Source organism: Gouania willdenowi, chromosome 16, assembly GCF_900634775.1.
Source record: "Gouania willdenowi chromosome 16, fGouWil2.1, whole genome shotgun sequence".
Classification (NCBI taxonomy): Eukaryota; Metazoa; Chordata; class Actinopteri; order Blenniiformes; family Gobiesocidae; genus Gouania; species Gouania willdenowi.
In genome coordinates, this window is record NC_041059.1 from 14,829,140 (window position 1) to 14,855,165 (window position 26,026).

The 26,026-nt window shown below is 39.1% G+C and overlaps 3 protein-coding genes across 14 annotated transcripts in view; 2 read left to right on the forward strand and 1 right to left on the reverse strand.

The window, feature by feature from the left end:
* Positions 1-3,929, reverse strand: part of sgk2b (serum/glucocorticoid regulated kinase 2b) — a 10,679-nt gene extending 6,750 nt beyond the window's left edge. The window contains exons 1-3 of one of the 3 annotated variants that reach the window (XM_028471809.1): positions 3,854-3,929; positions 1,484-1,594; positions 509-560 (exon numbers count right to left, since the gene is read on the reverse strand). The gene's annotated coding sequence lies outside the window, so the exon portion shown is untranslated. The remainder of the gene's footprint in view (positions 1-508; positions 561-1,483; positions 1,595-3,853) is intronic. The other 2 variants (XM_028471807.1, XM_028471808.1) reach the window with 2 other exon arrangements.
* Positions 3,919-23,280, forward strand: ptpn3 (protein tyrosine phosphatase non-receptor type 3). Of its 4 annotated transcripts, XM_028471804.1 has the most exons (27): positions 3,923-4,065; positions 6,828-6,864; positions 7,370-7,518; positions 8,713-8,847; positions 9,198-9,240; positions 9,384-9,465; positions 11,485-11,529; positions 11,608-11,660; positions 11,853-11,970; positions 12,068-12,155; positions 12,253-12,341; positions 12,415-12,478; positions 13,182-13,384; positions 13,469-13,594; positions 13,672-13,833; positions 13,937-14,003; positions 14,094-14,171; positions 14,301-14,357; positions 14,960-15,116; positions 15,231-15,406; positions 15,609-15,699; positions 15,886-15,947; positions 16,048-16,194; positions 17,565-17,693; positions 20,182-20,327; positions 20,416-20,551; positions 22,680-23,280. In XM_028471804.1, exons 3-27 carry the CDS (start codon positions 7,450-7,452, stop codon positions 22,752-22,754), a joined length of 2,598 nt encoding a protein of 865 aa, XP_028327605.1. In that variant the 5' UTR covers positions 3,923-4,065; positions 6,828-6,864; positions 7,370-7,449; the 3' UTR covers positions 22,755-23,280. The 4 variants fall into 4 exon arrangements, with proteins under 4 accessions (XP_028327604.1, XP_028327605.1, XP_028327606.1 ...); XM_028471803.1 differs by lacking the exon at positions 6,828-6,864 and having other exon boundaries at positions 3,919-4,065; XM_028471805.1 differs by lacking the exons at positions 3,923-4,065; positions 6,828-6,864; positions 7,370-7,518 and having other exon boundaries at positions 8,751-8,866.
* Positions 23,281-24,712: 1,432 nt separating this feature from the next.
* epb41l4b (erythrocyte membrane protein band 4.1 like 4B) overlaps positions 24,713-26,026 on the forward strand; it is a 30,929-nt gene continuing 29,615 nt past the window's right edge. For 3 of the 7 annotated variants that reach the window (XM_028470357.1, XM_028470358.1, XM_028470360.1), the window contains exon 1: positions 24,713-25,465. In XM_028470357.1, coding sequence (XP_028326158.1) covers positions 25,205-25,465 — 261 coding nt within the window. In that variant the 5' untranslated portion in view covers positions 24,713-25,204. The remainder of the gene's footprint in view (positions 25,466-26,026) is intronic. The other 4 variants (XM_028470359.1, XM_028470363.1, XM_028470361.1 and 1 more) reach the window with 2 other exon arrangements.

The window sequence follows — 26,026 nt, forward strand, 5'->3', positions numbered from 1 at the left end:
ACCCAGTTTCTGGCTGGTGATTTAAGACCAGACTTCTGCTGAATTTGCCATCTTGGTTATCAAACTCACTGCACTTAAACTATGACAACAGGAAAGCAGACTCTCCAGTTGGTAGCTAAATTGCTTAATTGAAATTGGATTTCAACGTGAGTGGGAAGACAAAAAGCATTTGTCAGGCCCAGTCTCTACTCATTTTTTTTTTTCTTTGAAGAGTGCAACAGAAGCTGGAACATGTTGGGCAAATTTAGAGGAAGACGATTTATACAAAGAAAGTCCAGCATTTAAGATAAAGGGTATTTGTGCAAAGTAAGACGAGATATTGTTGAAAACAGGTCGAGAACAGTTGAGAAAAAATTCCCAGAAGACAATATGAAGGATGGTGTAAATCGGATAAGTGAGAGGTGAAGCCCCGATACTAAAATACCATCCAGTCTGTCCTGGAGTTTGTGCTTTCTAATTTTGGCATGGCATGCGTCAGGGTAGGCCCGGTACATGCTGTCTTACTTACTGTTGCAGAAAGTTGATTCCATGACAGCAAAAGGGGCGTTTACTTCCGGCTACTGTGCGCGAGAAGAAAATCAACACCCCATCACCTTCAGTGTGACCAACCCTCCCCCAGACAAGATGCATTTTATCTTACATAACACTTCTCCTGATCTGCTTAATCAGATCCAACACAAAAATATAACCGCCTAAGGTCAATTTAAAGCAGATACATGGGCAACTCATTTTGTGTACTCCCCCCCAAGTAGAAGATTAACTCCAAAAACACAACAAGAGTCAAAATGACAACAAAAACACACAAAAATAACCCCCAAAGCATAAAATGACAACACAAATACACAAACTGAGAGCAAAAGATGCAAAATGAGAATGAAAACACAGAAAACAAGAAAATCTAGTGCAAAGAAAACAAAACAAGATTCCAAAATCATACAAAATGACAACAAAAATACACAAAATAAAAGTCAAATATATAAAATGACAACAAAAATACACAAAATGACTCAAGAAATCCAACAAAACCCTTTGTTCTTTCCTGCTAATGCTTAGATTGGTCAATATTGAAATGCCTGCTCTGAGAAAAAATGTGCCCATCTCTGATTTAGAGGCTAACCTGCAATTCACATTCAGGGGGAACATAGAATGGGACCTTGTGGTTTTGGTGTTACCCACATAAACCTTTATAGGTGAGAAGCAGTGTAGCTAACCTTGATCATACATCAGTGTATGCTGGATATGTATTATTATTATTATTATTATTATTATTATTATCAACATAATATGCCTGAACATAAAGTCAACTGAAAGAATTCAGAATATAATAGGATTTCACAAATAATTACTGCTCCAGGCAGAAGAACACTTACTGTATGTGTGTTATTATGCAACATAATACCAAAGCAAACAAGGTTGCACAGAGAAATGTACATCGAAACATGTTCATGTTTCATAGTCAGTCAGTATGAGTGAGTACACATACCTTCATCACGTATTCACTAGTAGACCAAGGACAGTTGACCTCAGACAGGTTTTATCACGCTTTGACTAGTGAGCAGAACATGTTTCACACAGCAGTAGTTATTTATTTGTCCTGCAGAGGGCGACAACAGACCAAAAGAAAAGGGTAATAAAACAGAAGACTATATGTATCTCTTTTCTTAGCATCTAAACTCCAACAAAAACTCACATGACATAGATTTTGGTTCATAATATTAGATTCGAGTGATATTGTTTTTTTCACAGGAAAACAGATGAAATAATTTTCATTTGCAGCAGAGCCACTTTAACAGGTCCATTGTATCTGGCCCATTGAAGTGATTCATTCAGGGACTAAACAGGGTCACACAGAGGTCTTCTATGAAAGAAAAAAACTATAAAGTGGACTACGTAGATTTAGTATTGGCATTTTTAGCTGTATTGTTTTTTTTTTGTTTTTTTTAATCTAAAACTAATCATATTCGAGACATAATGAAAAAAAAAACAATAATTTATATTTATAAAACTGTAATAATAAGTTGTTATAACATTTATAAAAACCAGATAAACTTGCATCCTGCTCAAGCTATCGACATTTCTTTTATTGTTTGAATGGAAAGAAAGGATGGATGAACAGAAAATGTAGACATGCTAATATTGTTGAAAAATCTTGATCGTGTCGATTGTTCTAGTTTGATTCTTTTTAAAAACTTGTTATGCAAAGTTCATGCCCTGACAGGAATATTTTTTGAAGAATGTCATGATGACATGATTTTGTTTTGAATGTTAGACTGACTGGCATGAATGATCAGTCTCTGTTTTTGCGTTTTGGCACTTTATGCACTTATTTATGTGATCTATTGTGTATTCACTTGAGTTTAAAAGGTTATACCTAGAGTACATTTGTGTATGCTCAGAGTTAGTCAAACAAAAGCGAGGATATTTTTGCAGCATTTTCTTTTTGGTCTTTTTTTCCCGCTTCCCGAAAATATCGTCTTCTATCATTATTGTGAGCGTATCGTATATTGTCTCGCCTCATGGGCTTTGCATATCGTCCCACCCCTATACGTTATTATCAAACTAAATAGAAAGATAGTAAAAGCCCAATAAAATACCTCTTTCTATTCAGTGTAATATGGAGATAGAACGATGAAGAACAATGCACAACAAATCAAGTGTCACTAGGGCTGGGCGATATGAACCAAAAACCACATCTCAAGATTTAAAAAAAAAAAAATGATGATATATGATATAAATCACAATATTTTTAATTCAAATAAAGTCTGACCAGAAAAACAATTTGGGTTGAATTTGCTACACAGGCCCATTTACTAACAAACAGCTGCACAATATGTGCCACTTTTGGCTTTTTCTCCTATAAGGGACAGCAGGTGTGAGTGAGTTCTGTATTGTGGCTTTTTTTAGAGGAGGGTCTGGGTAAGGACACACTCAGCAATCATCAAACTGTGTTTTTCATGCTTTTCTGAGAAGTATTAAAAGCAGCGACCCCTAAAATGAGTGTTTTTATACAAAATTAGCTACAAAATGAAAATATAGCAAAATAGGCGATATTGTAATTTTCGATCCAGCCAAAATAGAAAACTTGATATATCATAAATCTCAATGTATTGCCCAGCCCTAGTGTCACTAGTAATATTATCAGCAGCAGAGAAGTAGCATTACCACCTGTCATCAGTACTAGCACTGGTCTGAGTATAAAGCCTAGTGCAGACATAGGCAACCACATGCGGCCCTTAGTCTAATTTTATGCGGCCCTCAAAGTAAACATACAAATTTACAGAAACATACAAAAAAGCATGAATACATGAAAAACATTGCAGGAAAATACAGTGAAAGACAAGAAAAACACAAAAAATTACTATTACTAAAAAGTACTAACAAACGAGCAAAACGACAACAGAAATACACAACATTACTTCAAAAACGTATATGTTACAGGAAAAAGACACAAAAGGACAACAAAAATGTACAAAATGAAAGACAACAACAAACATGCACACAATGACAGACCCCCCCCCCCCCAAAAAAAAAATGACTATTGAAAACTGTTGTTCTTTCCTGTATTAATGCTCAGATTAGTCATTATTCTGAATTCTGACATGCATGTACATAATGTAACCCTTTGTTTAAAAAAACCCCCAAAAAAACAAAACATTTTGTGGCCCCGCTGTGATATAAGTTGCCCACCTCTGGCCTAGTGGTTGCATTAGCATTAGCACTGGCATAAACAGTTAATACTGGTAGTAGTGGTACAGCACTAGCATTACTAATCTGTGTTATAGCAGAATCGCAGTTGTTACCAGTGTTTGCAGTAGTTAAAGTAATAACAATAGGTGGCAACAGTTTTCCTTACTCATAGAAGCGCGTTCCCGCGGTCGTGCATCCTAGTGGGGGCGCGCGCGCGCGCGCGCCTGAGGGGCGGGGCAGCGCACAGTCAGCTCGGGATGGGAAAGTTGTCCCGGATATTTACCTCAGCTCTACCTGCAGCTCTGACCCGCCCCAGCACTGCGTTCACCCGGCGAACACTCCGAGGACATGGCCCGTGTGTGAAGCAGGGCCACCGAGGTACAACTGCCTTTGTTTATATATTTGTTTTCAGCGGGTTTTACTTCCCCAGAAAACATGAAGTTGGCCTGGACTTGCAGTGGTTTGGGGGAGAGCTAGTCCGTGCGTGCGTGCGTACGTGCGTATGTCTATGTGTGTGTGTGTTTGTGCGCGCGCGTGCGTTTGTAAAACTTGAGGCTGTCAACAGGTTTCTGCTCAAAGGTCACAGCAGAGTTTATAGGCGAGAGTCGAAGAGTTTAAATGTGGAGAAACGGAACTCTGCCTGAAAGCCTGGAGGTCATTTTAATGATGGTTAATGACGTCATTATTATGAGTCTGTAATTAGAGTAAAGTAAAGTGGGACGATATACAAAGTTCACGAGACGATATATGCGATACTGGGCTCACGATAACGACATTTTAGGAAAGAGAAAAAAGACAAAAAAATAAAAATAAAATATAGTGTTAAAAAAAAAAAAAAACTACGTTTTTATTTAACTTTGGGCATACTTGCATACTTACTCTGGGTATAACCTTTTCAAATCAATAGGAAGATAAAATGTATAGTACACGATTACAGTGAAAATAAAGGACAAATACAGACCGACACATTATGCTGGGGTCTAAAATTAAAGCCAAAACATGTCACTGTGACATTCTTCAAAGCATTATTCCTATCTACCTGTGCATGATTTGAAATGTGAAATGTATCTGTGGAAAGCACTTTGAGAACTTTGCACAACAATTTTTGAAAACATCAAACTGGAACAGTCTACACCAGCGATTCTCAACTGGTGGGTCGGGGACCAAAAGTGAGTCACGGACCTGTACTGGATGGGTAGTGGACAGCTATTCTAAAATAAATAAACACTTAACTAGGGGTGTCCCGATCCCATATTGATATTGGATATCGGTCCGATATCAGCCATAAAAGGAATATCGAATTTTATTTTACTGCAATCGCTGATATTTTAGTGAAGATTAAGAGCAATGATTTGTTTGCACTTCATAAGTATTATTTGTTTTTATTGGATTTATATAGATTTTGTTCCCGGGTCTTGTAATTTATTTTTTATTTGTTTTATTTAATTGTAGAATACTGTAAATATTATGTTGAAGGTTAAAATGTATGTAACCTAGGGCTGCTCAGTTAATCAAAATTCAATTACAATTTCGATTTTTACACCTAACGATTACAAAAATAATATAATCGAGAAAAAAATGATTAATAAAAAAAAGAAATGAGAATATATATATATACAGTATATATATATATATTTTAACATATGTTTTATTCGCTAAATAAAACAAACCCACTATTTCAGACATCTACAAATAATAAAGTGTTATTAATACTAACTTTGAGTTGTTTAAATCCATGCACATGCAAGCTCCTCCCCTTTGCCCCGCCCCTCTCAAAGCCAAAGCTAGCCTGCAGGCTAACATGAGGAAAGTTGTTGCTCGTGGTCTTGAAACATGACAGTAGAAACGCAGCAAAAACGCTTGGTAAACAAGTGGCAAGTCAAATTCACTGAAACGGGAACACTTTGTGTTTGATGATGAAGACCTAGAGCAAAGACACATCACATGTAAGGAGTGTTTTGTTTTGTGCAAAAGTGAACATACCCGATTTTAATGTTTGAAGGATTTTATTTATGCTTAAATAATATATTTTATGTTTTTTTTTGGAAAAAAATAAATAACTTTTTGGTTGACAAATAATTGTTTGAATAATCGTGATTTTAATTATGACTAAAATGATGGTGATTATTATTTTTTCTACATTCGAGCAGCCCTATTGTAACCAATTAATTAATAATAAATAGGTCAGTTTTCCTCATACTGTACCTACTGTTGCTGACTATTGTTCTCTGTTTGAGTAACATCACTTGATGAAGCCTTTTCTAACATTCCACACTACAGAATAAGTAATAAAAGTACTGTATGTATGATTTGTGCTGATATCGCATCGGTTCGATATCGGTATCGACCAATACTCAAGGCTGCAATATTGCTATCGTATCGGAAGTGAAAAAGTTGTATGGGGACATCCCTACACTTAATGTCTCTCAAGTTGGACTTGTCTTATTTTGAAAGATTTTTTTTTTTGACAGGCATGCTGTGAAATGCATGTTGCCCCAGAAAATACACAAGTTTATGTTTAAAAAAGATTATATATGTGTGTTTTCAACAGCTATTTTTGAAAAGCTAAATTTGACTGAATTCTGGAAAAAAAAAAGAGGGTCGTGACTCGCGATTTAATGACCGTGGCAAAATGTGGGTCCCAGGGTGAGACCAGTTGAGAACCCCTGGTCTACACAACCCAGATTTAAGATATGGGTTTGTTCTTTTTCAACTATATTAGCATGTCTACATTTTCTAGCAGCCATTCAGACCTTTGGACATTGACTATGTCTCCTACAGTTGGAAAGACACACAGCCTCTGGTCAGATGTAGCTGGGATATCGCGATACAATTCGTACCATTGACGATATGTCTTGTGACGTTTTAATATCGTGATATCTTCTCGCACGATATATCGTCCCAACCTTATTTATAAGCCTGTCCCCCACCTCGCTCCGTGGCTGTATGTACGATTCCCAGCTCAGTCTCTCCACCATGATGGACCAGCTTTTAAATGTCTCACTTAAAGTTAATTTATTTCCTGCTAGTTAGTGGCTCCTCACGAAAAAGCAGCGACCAAACGGAATTCCTGCCCTGCAACATATTCTGAGCGTGTCACTGTGTTCAAACATTAACCCACTCATTGTGTATCTTTTCAGAAACTGTGCCTGAGCATTCTAGACAGCACGCGTTTACGTAAGCACACGTGCATGCATTAGGACAGCAGGGAATCTGGCACAGTTTGGGTGTCATGATGTTTATGTTTATGTATGCACTAGTGTGGCATGTGTTTGTGATCGTGCATGGCTGTGGATAGTTAACCAGTGGTAGGGCTTGTACAGGGGCATGTTTACCTCTGAAAATGTTTAACATTCTTATCATTCAGCTGGCTGCAAAAGGTGGGGATAGAGAAGAGAGCAACAGGGAGAGGGAAGGGACATGTTCAGACCCAGACCAATAAATAGCAGATTACTCAAACATGCACTGCACACACATATACAACACGCTTGCAGTCACTCCTTTACATTCACAGTGCATTACTCACTGTTGGGCCAATGCTCCATCCGGAACATACAGTACATTACTCACTAGGACTAATGTCACCCTGAGGGAGGTGCTTTCACTGGAAGACAACAGTCTGAAAATATCTGACACTTCTCTCTCTCTGTGTGTGTGTGTGTGTGTGTGTGTGTGTTTCCAGGTCCCTCCTCCCCATAGTAAAGATCTGTGGGCTGGGTTTTTGGTCTTAAAGAGGGAGCCAGAGTTACCGTGGTAACAGACATGGCAAAACCGGACCTGCTCTGTCTGGTTCAGCTGCTGGACGGCACAATCGAGACCTTTCGAGTCAGCGTGCGTAAAACACACTCAACCACACACGTATGTCACACTAAAACCAACATATAATCACAGTGGTGATGATTATATGTTGGTTCAATCGGCTTTTTTTTTTTTTTTTGCTGAGTTAAAGATTGCATGTTACATTTGAGGTAGTGACGAAAGTATTCAAACTAGAGATGGGCAATATTATCGGCCGATATTTCCCATTAAATGTTTGAGACAAAATGCTAAGAACAAATGTCATGCTTTTTTCATTACTGAAGTTGAATTAGTATTAGTTTACCTATTTTGCACAGATGCTGCTCTATGTGGAATACATCCATTAAAAGTGTTGTTTACATTGAGATATATACTGTGTAATATGACATAAAAGTAGGTGGCAGCGGGTCTTGGTATGGTAACTAAAAGTTTAAAAGGAAAACTATGTAGAAATGTGATGGAGTTTTGATAAATCAATTTGAGTAATAAATTCAACAAGACCTTAATCAACTGGAAAGCAGAATATTGTGATGCTTTTAGCGTTTTTTAATTTTTGTCTCAAAGCTGTAGTTAAGGGCCGCTCAATGAAGCATGGAGAAGCTTGGAGGCTCGTTTGCTAAATTATTTCTCTGTGGAGTTTGCATGTTCTTCCTCAGCATGTATTGTTATTTGCACTGTGCACAAATGTATATTTTTTTCACTATTATCCTGTGTTAGTGTTTAATTTTGTTCTTACTCTCTGCTTTTATACTGTGTTGCTGTAAATGTGAATTTCTCCTCTGGTGGTCAATAAAGGTCTTTTCTATTCTATATTATTCTATTTTGTACTATTTTGGCCTAATAGAGTCCATACATTTCATAGTATTTGTGGTGCTGTGATTGTTGTCTCGTTGGACTGTAAAGGACAGAAAATTAGAACACTACTAAACGCTAACTGTAAAAGAACATTGAAGATTAATGGATAACTATCTTGGTTTTTCACAACCCATTTGTCATCACAGACCAGTCCTTCAGGCTGGTACCATGGAGGGGGTGTGTGTATGCCGACGAGGGGGAAGATACTGATCCAACAAAGAATAACATTTGTTTCTTTTCTAAGTTTTCTATGGCTTTGTACATAACTTAAGGACTTAAGTGAACATAAAAAAAGAGAGAAATGCTGTACATCAACATTTTAATCAACAGCTTTTTCCTCTGTGTGTGTGTGTGTGTGTTTAAATCTTTCAGAAGCAGGATGAAGGCATGCTTCTCTTGGACCTGGTATTTGACCACCTGGGCCTGCAGGAGAGGCAGCTCTTCAGTCTGCAGATCAGAGAGTCCAGCACTAGCATCGCTTCCATTGCAGCCAACACACATTCTCCTGTGAGCTAACTGTTCATCTGTGAGCCATATTTTAATGTATTACATTTAGTGATTGCTGCTTAGTTATTTAATAATAATGATGATTTATAATTGCCATAAAGTTTTTTAAATAGCCATCATACTTAAAGGTATTGTGGACGCTTCAACTTCCGGGTGGATCATCTTAACTATTGGTCCTCCTAATTGTCAATCATTCTGATGATAAGTTTACGTAAGGCCGTCGTACGTGCTCGTGCCCGTTGCGTTCCCTCTTGGAAGCAGGTAGAGTGTTGCGCATGTACAGGGGGCGTTTCTTTTCTAAACTTTAGGAAAATCATCCTCTATACCTTTAATGAGAGTTTGTCTTTCAGAGATGGCTGGAGCCGGAGAAGCCAATGAAGAAGCAGATTAAAGGTATCAGGCTTTACAAAAACTGAAATATTAAAAAATGATAAAAGTGGGGAAATTACAGTTTGAGATCATTCAGAACGTATGACTTTTTTTTTTTTTTTAGCTAAGTCTGCCTGTTTTTTGACAGAGATGAAATGTCTCTGCAGGGCTGGTATCTCCCTTTTATCTGAACTTCAGAGTGCGTTTTTTTATCACTGATCCCAACTCCCTGCAGCACGAGCAGACAAGGTCAGTAAATCAGATTTTTTTTTTTGTCTGTTTTTTAAAGACACTGAAATTAAATTCTCCAGATTTATTTGCTCTTTGTTTCTCACAGATGAGCAGACCTTATTTTGGTTGCTGAATGCCTGATATTATCATCCACGTTTTGCATTTGGCATATTGTTGCAGATGCAGTGTTTTCAGAATCTATGATCAACTTTTCTTTAACCATGGCACCACTTTTATCAAACCACCTTAGGAACTGACAAAATAGGAAGATTATTCAATTACATGCCCTGTGAGCAAGACTCAATGGTCCAAATAGAAGGTTTAAAGGCTTATCAGGACACATTTTCTTCTTCACACAATGATCAGCTGTCTGCCTTTATCTCACGCACCCAAATATGTTATTAAAAGTCTTTAAAAAAGTATTTATACTTTACATAATAGGAGTCACAAGAGACTTTATGATGGCATCTCTTAATGGTTTAGAAATATTAGGAATCAGTTGAACATTTTGTCCTGAGATGATACAGTATATCAGAGGAACGATACAAGTTTGACAGAGAGCTAACTGTGATATATGAAGAGGACTGTCTTTTTTTCTAAACTGCAGCACTCGGCTGTTCTCACTCCCTGGAAGTCTGAATCTATCCAATTTGGTTAACGATAGAGGGAGAAAAAAGGGATGAGAATGCATAGTAAGGGTGTACATGCTGACCCCTGTTCAACGCCAACAGCAGAAAAATTCGCGCATTAGCATGGTGCCAGTATATCCTTTTGGGTAAAAGGTGAGAGGATTTGGACATAGTTCTGCTAAAGAAGGTCTTAATGTTGGATACCAAAGCACACTTAGAGCTGGAGCGGATGTCTTCACAGGTCCGAGATGTTGGCTTGGTAAAAATGGTAAATGGACTTGATTTATATAGCGCTTTTATAACCACACTGAAGCAGTCCCAAAGCGCTTTACATATCAGCTCATTTACCCAATCACTCTCACATTCACACACCAGTGGGACAGGACTGCCATGCAAGGCGCTAGTCAACCACTGGGAGCAACTTAGGGTTCAGTGTCTTGCCCAAGGACACTTCAACACATAGTCAGGTACTGGGATCGAACCCCCAACCTCTCGATCAGAAGACGACCCTCTACCACCTGAGCCACGGTCACCCGGCTTGAAAAATAAGGACCTCTATAGTATTACACAGTTGATCTATTGCCACAACATTGTCATTGTTAATCAATTTTTTGTTGTTGTCTCAAGACCAAAGAAGTATTTAATCACCAATGTGAGATAAACCCTGGTATTAGTTTGCAAATGATGCAATTGACAATGAAGCCTACTTCAGTTTTTCTGAAGGCAAACCTATATATATATATATATATATATATATATATATATATATATATATATATATATTATGTGTTGTTTAGTCCATAATTTTTTTTTTTTTTGTTGTTTTTTAAAATCAGATTAAGAATTTGAACAAACTAAATTCAATAGTTGATGGGTTAAAATCCTGCTGGTGGCCCCAAAGAATTGTCTGTCTGTCTGTGTGTGTGTCAGTCCTTTAACAGGCTGGCATCTTGTCCTTTGTGCACTGAATCAGCAGCATAGGTTTCAGTCTTCTATGAAACCTTGTACATGATAAGCAGGTATAGAAAATGCATATTGTGGAAATGGTGACATTCCACAGATGTAGTATAACATTTAATGAACACTTTTGAATATGGTTATTCGTTGGGATAGTTGACAGCTTGGCTCGGAGTGTATTTAACATGTATTAAAATCCTTTGCCCAACTATTGAAATACAGTTGTGACACACCTTCTCATGCCAAATTAAATGGGAAGGTGTGTCCAGACCTTTGACTGTTTGTGTATTTGTGACCTATCAGGAAAAGCTTTTTTGGGTAATAATGAATGGCTTTACACCAGCAGTGGTAGACGTGTGACAATAGCAACGCTCGCTTCCCAGTGTAGGCCTCAGCTGAACATCCACTCCAGACACAAGGTAGTAATGGTCCTCTCCTCTCATCCCTTCAGGCATCTCTACTTCCTCCAGATCAGGAGTGACATAAGAGATGGACGGTTAGTAGCTGGATGATGAACCCAATGATCTCTCTTCTCTGAGCTGTTACACTTTAAAGTCCAGACATGTGATTGCAGGTTGCAGTGCCCGCTGAGTGCAGCTGTAGTGCTGGCTTCATATGCAGTTCAGTGTAAGCCACGCCTCCTCTTCAACAACCAAATAATTCATGATTTGATGATAACTGCGTGTGTAATTATCCCTTTGAGGACATTCTCGACCCATTTAATTAGCAGTAATCTGATAAATAATATACACAAATGTGTGCAGCCAGTCGTGTGTTTCTCTGCGGATGTTCAGCTTCTCTTTGCATCACTTGTTGTAGCGGAGATGGGGGATCACTGCCCGTCCCGACTCCCTGGTTTCCTCTCAAAATGCCACTTCATTCCTGAACAGGATGAAGACTTCCTGTCCAAGGTGGAGGATCTGCATCCACAGCATAAGTAATCCAGACTCTCATGTTAAGCCATTTGAGTGTCTTGTGTGCTGTTCACTTGTTTCCACTTGTAGTTTGTGACTTTGTTGGGTTTCTCACTCCAGGGGGCTGAAACAGAGCGAGGCCGAGCTGTGTTTCCTCAACACTGCTCGGACTCTGGAGCTGTATGGAGTGGAACTGCATGCTGCAATGGTAGTGCATCTGTGAATTGTTATTTTCTGGTTTAATATCCTCTGCATTCTTGTCACATATTCTATTTGTGTCATCCATTTCACTTTCTTTTCATCAGGACACTAATAGCGCACCCCTGATGGTGGGTTTGGCTTCTAGCGGTGTTGCAATGTTTCGTAATATGATTTGTTCCAGTTTCTTTCCTTGGTAAGTGATGATGCTGAATATCATCATCTTCTTGTTTGTTGTGAACCTTTGAATATATTTACATCCTCCTCAGGGGGAACATAATCAAGATTTCATTCAAGAGGAAACGCTTTGTTATTCACCTGAAAAGAAAACATGTGAGTGCAGTAATGTTGATGCTTTAGTTTGGCATGTGGAGTTTTACACATCTTAATGTTTACATTTAGACACTTTAATTCAATTAAGCCTTCCCATAGTTTTTTTGCCATTACATCATAACAGCGGGTTATCACGGTGGCCTGTTATCTATAACAATAAGATGGTGTATAAGATATTAAATGTTTTAACAGGTTTTTAATTCAAATCTAATAGCTGAAGTCATTTAGGATGAGGTCTAACTACTCCAACATGGTGACGCTCACTCATATATTGACACGTATCAAATCAGATTTCTATTTCATAATAATAAATGTTTGCTTCACAAAATGTTCAAGCAGATATGCAAAAAGACTTTAAAGTGTATGTGGTGTTTTTATCATCTTGATTTGGGATCTAGGTAAATTTAGAGCATATTAAAATTGTTTTTCCATCTGCCGAAATAATTTGATCAAAGTTATAAACAAACAAATGATCTGCATATTTTCTTGATATGAATTGGGGTTAGCCAGAAGGAAAATGCTTCTTAGTTAAATTAAAATAATACCTGTATAACGGCAGGCCTCTTTACATGATTGAGGAGAATATTAATAGTTGTAAAGTTATAATGATTATTTGTTAGTGCTCAATAAAACAACTGATGCAAATAAATTGCAAAGTTAAAAAGCCAAAGTCTGCTTTCAAGAACTTCTTCTTTTGTTTTAGGGAGAGACTCAGGACTGTGAGATGTCCCTACTCCTGTCTTGCCCAAAGACCTGTAAGAACCTGTGGCGGTCCTGTGTTGATCACCATTCCTTTTTCTGCTCCAACCGAAGTGGACGGAGCCTCAGACCCAATAACAGCACAGTTCAGTCCTACAAGCAGCTGATTACGCAACACCTGGGCCTCAGCAACAATAAATCAGAAAGGTAAGTCATGTACTGTATTTGTTTGAATTCCTGACATGTTCTTTCCATATAATCAATGTAGTAATGATGTCTCTTCCTCTGCAGTGGCCCAGTGTGTCAGCGAGTGGTTGGAGGTATGGTGTGGAACCCAGTCCTCCTGAGGTCACTGTCATCTGAGTGTCTTGAGACGAAGAGTCTCCCCTCCAGATCACCTCCATCCACCCCTAAATGGTTCGACTGCCCATAGACAATCTGTTAGTATGTAATAAATTCTAAACTCTAATAAATTCTATAACTATAATTGACAGGCGAAGTCCCAGAGTTCGTCATGGCATCCGAAAACCTCGGCCGTCCTCTGTGGAGCTGAACTCTGACCTGAAAGACATGTCGGAGGGAGAGGATGTGTTCTATACATACAACACATCTGTGAGCAGCAGCAAGGACAGTGAAGGAGAAATCTCCCCTCATCAGTTAGTATCAGACACTAGCACATGGATAAACACACATATAGTTATTAGCTTAAAACTTTCAAAGTGTTAGATGTTTCTTTTTAGTTATTTGGTTCTCTTTCAGTTGCCCTGATCCGTTTCAAGCTGATGGCAGTATCGGTGAGGAGGAAAACTCGAACCAAAGAAATAAGGTTCCCCATGGCACTATGTGTTGCACAATTTATGCTCACATTGTGTATCTGTTCACTGTTTCTGTTAATTGTGAGTATCTGTATCTCCAGGGGGCTCTTGGTGATGGGGACTGGATGCTCATTTGTATCGCTCCAGATCAAGAAGGAAAATTTGGGTTTAATGTCAAAGTGAGTCTCTCTCTCCCTCTCCTGTATACTTCCCATTGAAGCATACACAAATTGTGTTTGTCTATGATAATGTTCATGAATTGTTTGTATTGCCACTTCTCCATTGCTTCATTTTGTCACCCCTCCCAGGGCGGGGTGGATCAGAAGATGCCTTTAGCCATTTCACATGTTAAACCTGACTCACCGGTAAGAACAATCCCAGATGTCGTCGTTCTTTGATTTGTTACTTTCTTCGTGTTTCAACAAAATGGAAAAACAGAATGAAAAGGGAGTCTCACCTGGACTGATGTAAAGATATTTGAGAGCAAAGAGATGGAAGGAAAAGTAGAAATTTTATTTTTTCCAGTATTTTTTCTTGCCCTAGCGGTTATAACACGCTAGGGCAAGACAAGCAAACCTCCCTCAAAAGGCTAAAGCCTGAATCTAGACCGCCAATGAAACAACCAGGCTTCTCATGATTGGGCATGGGACAGGTGCGCACCAGTGGCTGCAAAAAATAAACATCTCTTAAGGGGCTGAGAATCCACCAAGGAAAGGGAGGCTTGATCACCCTGTAGATGGCCACCTTTGATGAGGGTGTCTAGTGTTTAAAAGCCAGAAACACCCCCTGATTTAAAGGAACACTACATCCTTCCCATATCTGAGACACTCTCAAATGGTAAAACTCATGTGACTACCATATTTTGACACAAAGGATTTTTTAACATCACATCTTGTGTTTAATGATTCAAAGTTCCTTATATTCCAAATCGATTAGCTTTTTTAATGAATCCACCACTGTTTTGTAGGCAGGTCGATGTGAGCCCAAACTGCTGGAGGGAGACTTGGTGGTTCTCATCAACGGTCGAGACATTTCTGAGCACACACATGACCAGGTCGTTATGTTCATACGAGCCAGCAGAGAGTCGCACTCCAGGGAGTTGGCCCTGCTCATCAGACGTAAAGGTGAGTGATTGTGTAAACTTCCTGTTGTATACAGGAAGTGCTAAAATAGCACTGTGCACACTGTCCAGTTATAATGAATATTTATTATAGCCTCAATTTGTTCTTGAAATGCAGGTCCTGGACGAGTCGCCCCCTTGCTGCAGTTACCTCCCCCACTTATGATCCCTATCCAATCACAGGAAGATAAGCCACAGTCACCTGGTCAGACACAGCAGGTCACAACTTTGGAGGAATCAATGAAACAGCTGGAAAGGCAGATACAGTCGGGCACGCTGTGTTTCCATTTTGAGGTATTTTCAAATACTTGAATGAGTATATTTAATTGTTTGTTTACACATAAAGATGACATACTAATGTGGTAGGCTGGGACATCCTAAGACATTATCAGTCTTATCCAATCTGCTCTAACATTATTAATTTATAAACCAGAATGCTTTGACTTTTTATAAAATTTTTGGTGCATAAGTTCTTGTTTGTGTTTGTAATTCTTAGAACTTGTACAGGAGAAAGCCTGGTTTGTCTCTCAGTTCCGCTCGGCTCCCTGAAAACATGGAGAAGAATCGATATAAGGATGTTTTGCCTTGTAAGTGGAGTTTAGAGCAACTGTCTCTATGTTTGTGTCTGTTGTCCGCTGTCATTACATGCTGCTAATCTCTCAAATGCTAACTTTCTAACCTTCATCAAGAGCTCCGTGCTGAACGTCTTGATGAGAATTAATTAGCTGGGTTTCGGATCTCCATTAATGTCAACCCTCCCACTTTTCTTATAGACGACACCACCAGAGTAGTGCTGCGGGGCAAGGAGGACTACATCAACGCCAGCCATGTGACGGTGAACAGCACCTCGATGAAATCTTGTTTCTTGGCCCTGTGTGACATTTAAATGTAAACTCCTCCTGTGTGTGTATGTCTATTTATTTGTGTGCTTTTAGATGGCGCCCCCAGTGTCTGGAGTGTGTTTACGTTATGTTGCATCTCAGGGTCCATTGCCACAGACCTGCACTCACTTTTGGCAGACAGTTTGGGAGCAGAAATCTCACGCAATCATCATGCTTACAACTCTAACGGAGCGAGGACGGGTAAACAAACCTCTTTACTTTTATATATTTATATTTAAAAGAATAAATAAGAGTATTAGTGATCCCTTATGTGGTTTTCTTATTTTAGGAAGATGGGAGGCCTGTTAATGGTTGGCTCCATAATCTGTAAACATAATGCACAGATGACAAATGACAGAAAAGTGGAGTAAAATTTCTACTGGAAAGAATTAGAAACTCTTAACTCATATTTTTCAGGATATATTATTTAAATAACTGTTGGATTAACATCAATGGGTAACATCAAGTAAGTCAATGCATCAGTTTTAAATACTGATAAGTGAATCCACTCTATTAGACACTCTTACAAACTGATGAAAACTGATTTGTCTATTAACTGGGTTGCAGCAAAAAAGTGTTGTACTATCTGTTCATAGTTCTAACAGTAGAGACTCAGTTTTAAAAAACCAATAGGAGGAAAAGATGATTTGATACTTTTTATATAGTTTTATTATTGGACAGAATTGCCCTTTTTGTTTAATTTATTTAGAATTTGCAGATACAAAATTTCATTTTTCCCCCCCTTTTCTGCCAAAGGAAAATCAGTGTTGCCTGTCACTATAATGTTATTATTTTTTTCTTTCTATTAAATTTTTCCATTTAACATTTAGCTGACGTAATGTTGACTAACTGTTGCACTAGATTGTTCTTCAGTCAGTAGTTGAAAGTTAAAGAGTATACCAAAGTTTAGTAAGGAGGAAAGTGATTAAATTTTTTAACGGAATGTATTTGAATTAATATATTGACATCATCAAATATTAACTGATATAACTTTATATGACTCTAAAATTCTAATTTAGTCAAATAAAGTCCAATGAATGCAAAACACCTGCAGCAATTAGAATTAAACATACTGTGAGGAAATAAAATTGACAAACAAATCAGAAATGCAGATTATACTGACATTGAAATTGGAATATCAAGGAAATATAGATTTGAGATGTAAGTGTGTGTGTGTACAGGATACACACACACAGAGGCAACGAGCTACCAAGGTCTAGCTGAATGAACATATCCGTTTCAGCTTGCCTGTTGCTTGGTAACCAGATGCTGTCCCTAATTGATCATTTTCCTGATGTTCCTCAAGTGTCCTGTGTTTCTCTCCACCTCTAAATTGCACACACACGCATTCGCTCGCGCACACACACACACACAAGTGTATTGACATTTAGTCGAGCTTTTGATGAATTGCATTTGTTCTTCGGGCTGCCGGATGAAACCCACATGCCGCTCAATCTAATTTCTTGAAAGTGCAAGCTCTCAGCTGGAGTAGCAGCAACAGTAAACTGTATCCTGACCGATGACTCACAGCAGCTCTAATGCAATTTACTGCTGATGTCATACTTTTGCAGACAAAGTGCCACCAGTACTGGCCACATCCCCCAGAAGTGAAGGATTATGGACACGTACGAGTGAAGTGTCACTCAGAGGAGTGTAACCTGGCGTATGTGACGCGACACTTCACACTGACCAACACAAAGGTACAGTCATTTTGCCTCTACCTGCAAAACATCATTTATTTCATCATTGTTTCCTTTTTTTCTATTTAAATAGAAATATAAGATATTTAGGATTTGGGCCACTGGCACATTTGAATGATACAGTGTAAAGTAGGGGTGTGGGAAAAAAAATCGATTCAGTGATATATCACGATATTACGTCGCGCGATTCTCGGATCGATTCTAAATGCATCCATATCGATTTTTTTTAATTCCACTGCAGGAGACATTGTAACTGCACAAAGTGCGCTGAAACCTGGGCATGTTGACCAGCTTGTGTTTTTTCAATAAAGTCTAAAAATAAAGTACTAACTTTCTGCATTTATTTGTTGTTCTAGATATATACCTCAGTCATGTTGCACTAAAGTCAAAGTTGGTTTAAAAGCCACAGGCAGATTGTTATTTTTTATAAGTTGTTGGCACATGGCATGTGAAACCCAATGTTTTGAGTGTAAAATATGCCAATAAAATATAGTTCATACATAATGTTCCCATGAAGGTGTACACATTTACAGGTTAGTTGTTTCTCAAGTCTTAAATGAAAAAAAATTACAATATTCACCTTATACTTTAATATGGGGATATATCGTATCGTATTGTGACCTATGTATCAGGATACAAATCGTATTGCCAGATGCCAGGCAATACACACCCCTAGTGTAAAGACATTTTAAATGATGTATCTAAACTTTTTGAATCTTCATTTTTACTATGAGATGTAACAGGGATATTTAATATGAGATATTTATATAAGAGGGTAATACTGTATGTGAACATATTGAAATAAATTGCTGTTATTACTTCCACTAAATAGGTCATATTTTCACCGGCGTTTGTTTGTCTGTTTGCAAGAACACGTCAAAAAATTATTCTTAACCGATTTTGACAAAATTTTACCCGAAGATAGACCTTACGCCATGGATGGTTCCATTAAATTTGGGAGGAGATTCGAATGAAAACACTACAGTGACTGTAAAAGCCCACAACACAAAATGACGAATGCCACAACGCAACACAACACGAAAGCACACACAAATACAAACCCCACAACATGAAAGTTCACAACACAACACAACAGCAGTCCGGTGAAAATCCACGACGAAGAGTTGCGATAACGTTGGTACATAAAAAAAAAAAATCCACGAAGAAGAGTGATGTTAACGTTAGTGTCAGGGCCCGATCCTTTCACGGGCGTGATTCTTTCCGCCATTCTTCTTTGTGGATTTTTACCGGACTGCGTTCATGTTGTGAGCTTTCGTGTTGCGTTGTAGGTTTTCGTTTTGTGTTGTGTTGTGGCGTTCGTCATTCTGTGTGATATGTCAAAAAATCCTTATTTCTCATCATTGGCAACATTTAAAAAAAATGTTATCTCAGTTGGTAATGAATCAATCTTTATAACGTTTTAATCACTTATGTGGAGTTAGTTCCTCAATTACTCCACTGAGTTTCATTCGGATCAGATTGTGCATTTCATCGCGATTTATCAAAAAATGGAGGTGCCCATACAGTGGACCTACTGCATCGTTATTAATGGGGATAAACATTTTTAAAAGCCTTTAAACTATGTGTGATCATGGCACCATGATCAGGATCATTGATCCAGATAACTGTAAATATCTGGAAAAGAGGATATTTAGCACTTTGTGGGGGGTTTGCGCTCCTCTGAGTGCTCTTTTTGTATGTAATTTCAAGAAAAAAAATTACATTTAAAAATAGAGAGTCCAAGAGTTTTCTATTTTTACTGTATGATGCAGTCACCATATTGTGCCGTGTGGAAAGCAGATATCCCTGCATGCTCTGACCTCTCCTGACATGCAAACTACAGCCAACACGCAGTCACTTCCCTGTGGGTTGTCAGACCTGCCTGTGTGGCATGTCCCTTAGCATGCATCAGCAGATACTGTGCACACCTACCTGTGCACTGTATTGGTGTGGCTGGGCAGGTCGGTGTTAGTACTTCTGAGAAGCTCAAGTATGAGTTTAATGTGGGACATTGACAGATTAAACAGATTGACTGAAATATGGAAAAGGTAAATAAACAGATTATACTCAAGGAGGCATGAAGGATGACACACACAGATACTGCTGTGTGCGCCCATCTGTTCCTCTGGCGGAGAGAGTTAATCCCTGCATGGAATCAGAGGCTACATGCCCATTATAAGGAACTCTGAACTCTGCATGTGTTGTTCCCTGGCTCTCGTCATCTCCTCCCTCTTATTTCCATCCTACCTGTTTTCATCCTTGTGTCTCGACTCTCAGTATCATCACTCCCAAGCATAGCATATTTCCTCACAATGAATCATATTATAATGAGTGTGTGGCTCTTATGTTGGTAACACATTCCCCAAAGGTTACTCATCCTGTTATTCACTCATTACTCAATACAATATTACTCATTAAGTGTCTCTGCCATCGTTTTCAACACAGTGTATCTCGCTGTGTGTGTCTGTGTGTTTGCTCTTGTGCACAGCTGGGAGAGGAACGTGCAGTCACACACCTGCAGTATGTCGCGTGGCCGGACCACGGCGTACCCGATGACCCCACAGACTTCCTGCTGTTCATCAGCTCTGTGAGGGAGAGGAGGAAAGGTGAAGAGCCACTAATTGTACACTGCAGGTAACACACACACACACTCACACATGTAAGAGGTAGACTTCAATCGAACACTGCACCATCATCTGTTTGCTTTGAATCTTGTTTTCAGCGCTGGGATTGGACGGACAGGTGTCTTTATAACCATGGAGACGGCGCTGACTCTATTGGAGGAGCGTCGGCCTGTGTTTCCACTGGATATTGTCAAAACGATGAGGGATCAACGAGCCATGATGGTTCAGACGACTGTGAGTAGAGACAAAATGCACAGATTTTTGTCTAAATGTACATCTTGTGCCAGTTTTGTTTCATTTTCAAAGTGTGTTTCAGTTCAAATATTTTTGATGGATGGTTTTATATGTACTTCTTCTTTAGATGTTGGGACCACAACCCTAGATCACTCTGCTGACTCAGCTATTGCAAGCCTGTTATGCTCTTAGTGTTGTCATGAGAAACCACAGGCTCACTTTTGACTCGTTTAAGCAGGGGTGTCAAACTCATTTTAGTTCAGGGGCCAAATAAGGAGTAGTTTGAGCTAAAGTGGGTCAAAGATTTTAGGTGGAAAAAAAGCAAATTCAACATTAGTGTGCCCTGGTTTGCACTTTCACGAATAAGCGATTATATAAATGTATAAAGTATGTGAGTACATCAGTCCATGCAGGATATTCACTTAAAATTCCCTGATTTTGAGAATTTGGGGAGATTTTGTGGAGAATTTTAAGGAGAAAAATTGAGAATTATTTCAACAATTTCAGATTAAAAATGACTGCTGTCAATGTGATATAAGAACTGGAATACTGAGCTCTGCAAATATTGTGGATTTTATTGATTTTTTTGTATTGACAGGGGGCTGAGATAGCATTTTTACTTTCTTAAGCGGGCCGAATTTGATGCTCTAAAGGGCTGGATTTGGCCCCCGGGCCTTGAGTTTGATACGTGTGCGTTAGAGCCTCTGAAAATCACGATAAAGAAAACTAGATTATTGACCGAGGACGCCTGATGGGAGTCTGTAAGTCTGAGGTTCTTTGACATCACCGTGTTCCCGTCTACTCTGACCTCCATTCACTCCCAGAGGATTGGCTGACTTTGCATTAGAGAGTGATGGCTGTTGATGGGCGACATGAGCTGATGCTGAAAGCTGCTCATACCAGGACCTCAGTGTTGAATGTAGAGCAATGGGAAGATGTAGCTCACTGCTTGGAGACAAGCAAGCTTTGGAAATATGACAGCCCTCTAATCACAAGTCTGCTTCTGTTCCTCTGCTGCTGCTGCTACCATCACTGCCGCCCGTATTTTGAAAGTAGGCCTGCTTCCCGCGGTTTCATCTCTCTTGATGTTTTCTTGCTGATTGAACAAACCCTTAGCTTTCCTTCATGTTAGTTGTGGAAACATACACCGACTGGACGTCCTTTCATCTTTGAGGAATGGCAGGTTTTAAACTCTCTATTCATGCACTTTTCCTAATCTGAATGTCACGCCAGTTGGAGCATAAATGCTTCTTTTTCAATGCATAGTTGATAATGTTGTTGCTTTTTATATAACATTTACAACTGTTTTGCTAATACATGACATACAATAGCAAAAGGCATTGTCTCTGTCTTATCTGTGTTGCCTGATGGAGGACCAGAAAAGTCCTACAACTTTTCTAATTATGTTCCTTTTTCCAAAGAAATGTGGGAAATGTAAAAAAAATAAAAATGCAAATTATAACCACCCGCAGATAACTCACAGACAATTGACCACATTCCAAAATAATTCCGGCATGTTCTTTTTGTCTTCTTTTTGATTCATATGTTATGGTTTTATTTATTCAGACAACTGTTTTTCAGGAAATTTACTTTGATCTCCTGACATGTTTAAAACCTCAACATATTCTTCAAAAAGAACTCGCTGGAATTATTATGCAAAAGTCAAGGATGCCTCTGAAGAAGACTGGCAGTTGAACATTTACCTGAAAAACTGTTGTCTAAATAAATAAAACCATAACATATTATTCAAAAAGAAGACAAAAACATGTTGCAGGAATTATTAAGTGGACGTCAAGGACACATCAAAACGATCAGCAGACGCCTCTGAAGAAGACTGGCAGTTGACAGTTGAAACATGTCAGGGGATCAATGTAAATTTCCTGAAAAACAGTTGTCTGAATAAATAAAACCACAACATACATTCCAAATTATGCAGTCATAGATATCTGTAAGTGAACAATGTGGTGTTTCAGACTGTAAAGCGTGCTCTGTAGACTGGAATAAGCTTGTTGGAGTGAATGGATTGTGATAGTGTTTGTTAAGGGATGGGCCCCAGCAGCCTCATGACCCTGAACAGGAGTAAGTGATTGAATGGTAACCTAACCTGTGGGGTTTGTGTTTGTTCCAGTGTCAGTTCCAGTTTGTGTGTGAAGCCATTCTGCGAGTCTACAAAGAAAAACAGGAGGCTAAGTCGGTGTCGTAACCAAAGATCAACCACAGGACCAAAGCAAACACTTTCTCCGCTCAGATTTGCACCTTCGGCAGGAAGACAAGTGAAACTTACTGGACTCAAACTGGATAATCGGACTATAAGTCACTCTTTAGCACAGCTGTCTCTGATCTGCATAGCTCTGTAAGGAGATAAATTGTTCACCTAGTCTGCCTTAGTAGTAGCAATAAAGTGCATGATCATAGCAGCCGTTTCCATAGAGACTGATACAAGACTGAAGTGAGCTGCTAATTTCTCCTTAAGAGGCCACTCAGGAACAATGCCTCTACCTGTTAAGTTATGCGTGCCTTAGACTGATACATGGACCATTAATGAATCAAACAAGCTGCAAAAACATGGATTGTGATCATTGTAATCTGTGATTTCTGTGTGTCCAGACACTTCTGATAACTCCAATACCGTAAGGTCACAGTGGTGCAGACCTACATGCTGTCTACCAGAGAGGATAGCACACTTTTAATTTATTAAGACTCTAAATAAACACGCTGGTTTACATTAACATCTCTGCTTTGACTTATTCTTTTTATAGTTTACATGATTTAATGAGCATCTGTTTCTGTAGGTTGAGGTTTTTACATGCCTTGTGGTGTATGATTGGTGTAAACAGCCTTTAAATAAAAAAAAATGTAAAAAAAAAAAAGTAAGCTGCATATTTAACCTTGAGCTGAGCATCTCCCAAGCTGGCATTGGCATCCTATTACTGAAACTATGTCGGCATCACAAATCAGCTCAGTCTGCTCACAACAAAATGTTTAAGCCTCAAAGGAAGAGGTGGTGATTGCAGTTTGGCTCCACATTTGTGTCATTATTAACAGGCTGGTGGGGTGTGTCATTCTCAGCTGTGATGGTTTTTTTAAGGACAATGCAAATCCATACTTTGCAAACGTGTACTGTACGCTACATGAACAGATAGACCTCACTCATTAGTAATAGTGTGCTTCAGTGCTGCTGCCTTCATCTCACAACTAGAGGCTAACATTTGGATCAAACCCAAGTAAATATTAATTAGATTTAACTCTAACAGACGTGTATGGATTTTAGAACAGATGATTGTACCTGAAAAAATGTTCTTTATACTGGTAAAATAAAAAAAGCTTGATTATTATTCATTTCTGAATAGCAGATAGCTACACATTATAACAAACATTTGGTTATACTGTAGAGTGAAATGTTTTTTTTTTTTTAATCAATCAAGTTATTTGTAAATAAAGTTTAAAGTTCAACATAAAGGTCTTTGGTTTTTCAGATGCCTTCAGGCTTTTTACTGTCATTTAATTTAATTATTCAGTTTATCATTCCATGGTAGTGGTATGAAAAACCTTAATTTAACCCAAGACCTTAGCATTCAAAATATGAAAGAAAGTATGATTCATAGATATAAAAGCTACTCAGACTAAGGTTAATTATTTACTTTTTACATTGATTACACATGTTTTAATCATTTTTTTTTCTCATTAAAACCGTTCTATGCACCATTTCTTTATACCTATTTATACTGATCAGGGTCAATCCAGGCTTATTCAATGCATAAGGTTAAAAAAAATAGATCCTAGAAGGAACCAGTGCATTGCAGATGCACATTAACACATTTCCTTAATCATTTCAGTGATTATGGAGGTAGATTTTTGTCTTTATTATTCAATTTAAAAAACGCAGCTATTTGGGTCTCAAATTATTTATTTATTTATTTATTGCATTTCTTTGATTGAAACTATTTATTTTTGATTGAAGTTAAAAAAAAATTGATTGAAAAGTTTTTTTAATTTTTTTTATTGAAGTGATCTTTTATTTCTTTTTTAACTAAATAATAAAGACACTAATCTAACTCCATAAGTGATCACTCTTCCTGTCAGAGGGACGTGTCTGTTCTGCTATAGACCGGCAGGGGCCGCTGTTCTCCGGCTCTGACGGGCCGTTTCGTTCACTCTGGCAGAAGTTAGTTCTGCGCGTTGTGTTTGGCGCATGCGCAGATCTGGCTGTTTGTCCAGTTTCGCTGGTTGACTTTTACCTGTGAGGTGAGCTTGTTTCGGTTCGCCGGTGGGAACAACCAAACAACAACCGTTGCTGGCTCCGATCCTGACCAGAGTCACCCTCCTTCGCTGGGACGGTTTATCCGGGTTAGAGTTGGAGCAGGTGCACGGAGACGATACAGGACGGAGGACGGGGCTGCTCCACATCGGGTGACAGTCAGTGGTGTCTGTGTCACAGGAGAACAACTACTCTGCGCCTCGGTGCTTTCTCCGTGTCACTTTCATTAATATGCTGCCGGAGTCTGCCGCTGCTTCCTGTTCCCAGCCTTGAGGAGTCTGTCCTCGGCCCGGGGCAGCGGGACCAGCAGGACCAGGACCCCGGCTGCAGCTGCCCTGCTCGGGGTCACGTTTCCTGGACAGACCGCGGACCTTCTCGCTCCGTGGACCGGGAAGATGATGGGCTTTCTGCGCAGGACCTTCAGCCGTCGTTCCCGGAGCCGCTTCCACGCTAGAGAGCGGGACGAGCGGGACGGTACCGCGGGAGGAGGAGGAGGGAACCCCCTCCTCATGGCCCACCAGCAGCAGGTCGTCCACGCGCCCTCCGTGGTCACCGGGGGGGCGTCGGTGCACATCCCTGCAGGCGGGACGGCTCGGACCACCATCACATGTCGGGTCCTGCTGCTGGACGGCTCGGATGTCAACGTGGACTTACCTGTGAGTGCGTTTGTCCTGTGTGTGTGAGTCCTGTGTGTGTGTATGTGTTTCAGAACTGTGGACCACAATGTGTGTCAATAAGTGGCTCGGGGACCCTTAGGGGTCCTTGTAAGATCCTATGGTAGACTGTCATGTGTGCTGCAGCTTTTATTGTGGCTTTGAATCTGGAAATGACAAAAGTTTTAAATAGTTAATGTAAAGGTTGGCAGTTTGATTCCCCCATCTTTTAAAGTTTATTTAAGACTTTGATTTTGTTTCTCCTAAGAGGAAAGAGGACCATGCTTAGCAGTTTGTTCACATGTGTTGTAGTAAAGTTTGGATTTGATTTATGTGGATGGGTTGGATGGATTAAAGCATAAAATACTTTTTAATCCAGTTTCTTCTATGGCTACTACAAATATTTAAAAATGACTGACACAGTGGAATGAATTTAAACTACAAAGTTGGTAGAAAATGGGTAAAGTGTCTCGCTTATCTATTAATGATAGGCCGTGGCTATTCATACGGAAACGTATGGCTAGACTTTCAGTCTATTCATACGGAGCGTCCCTCATTGGCCAG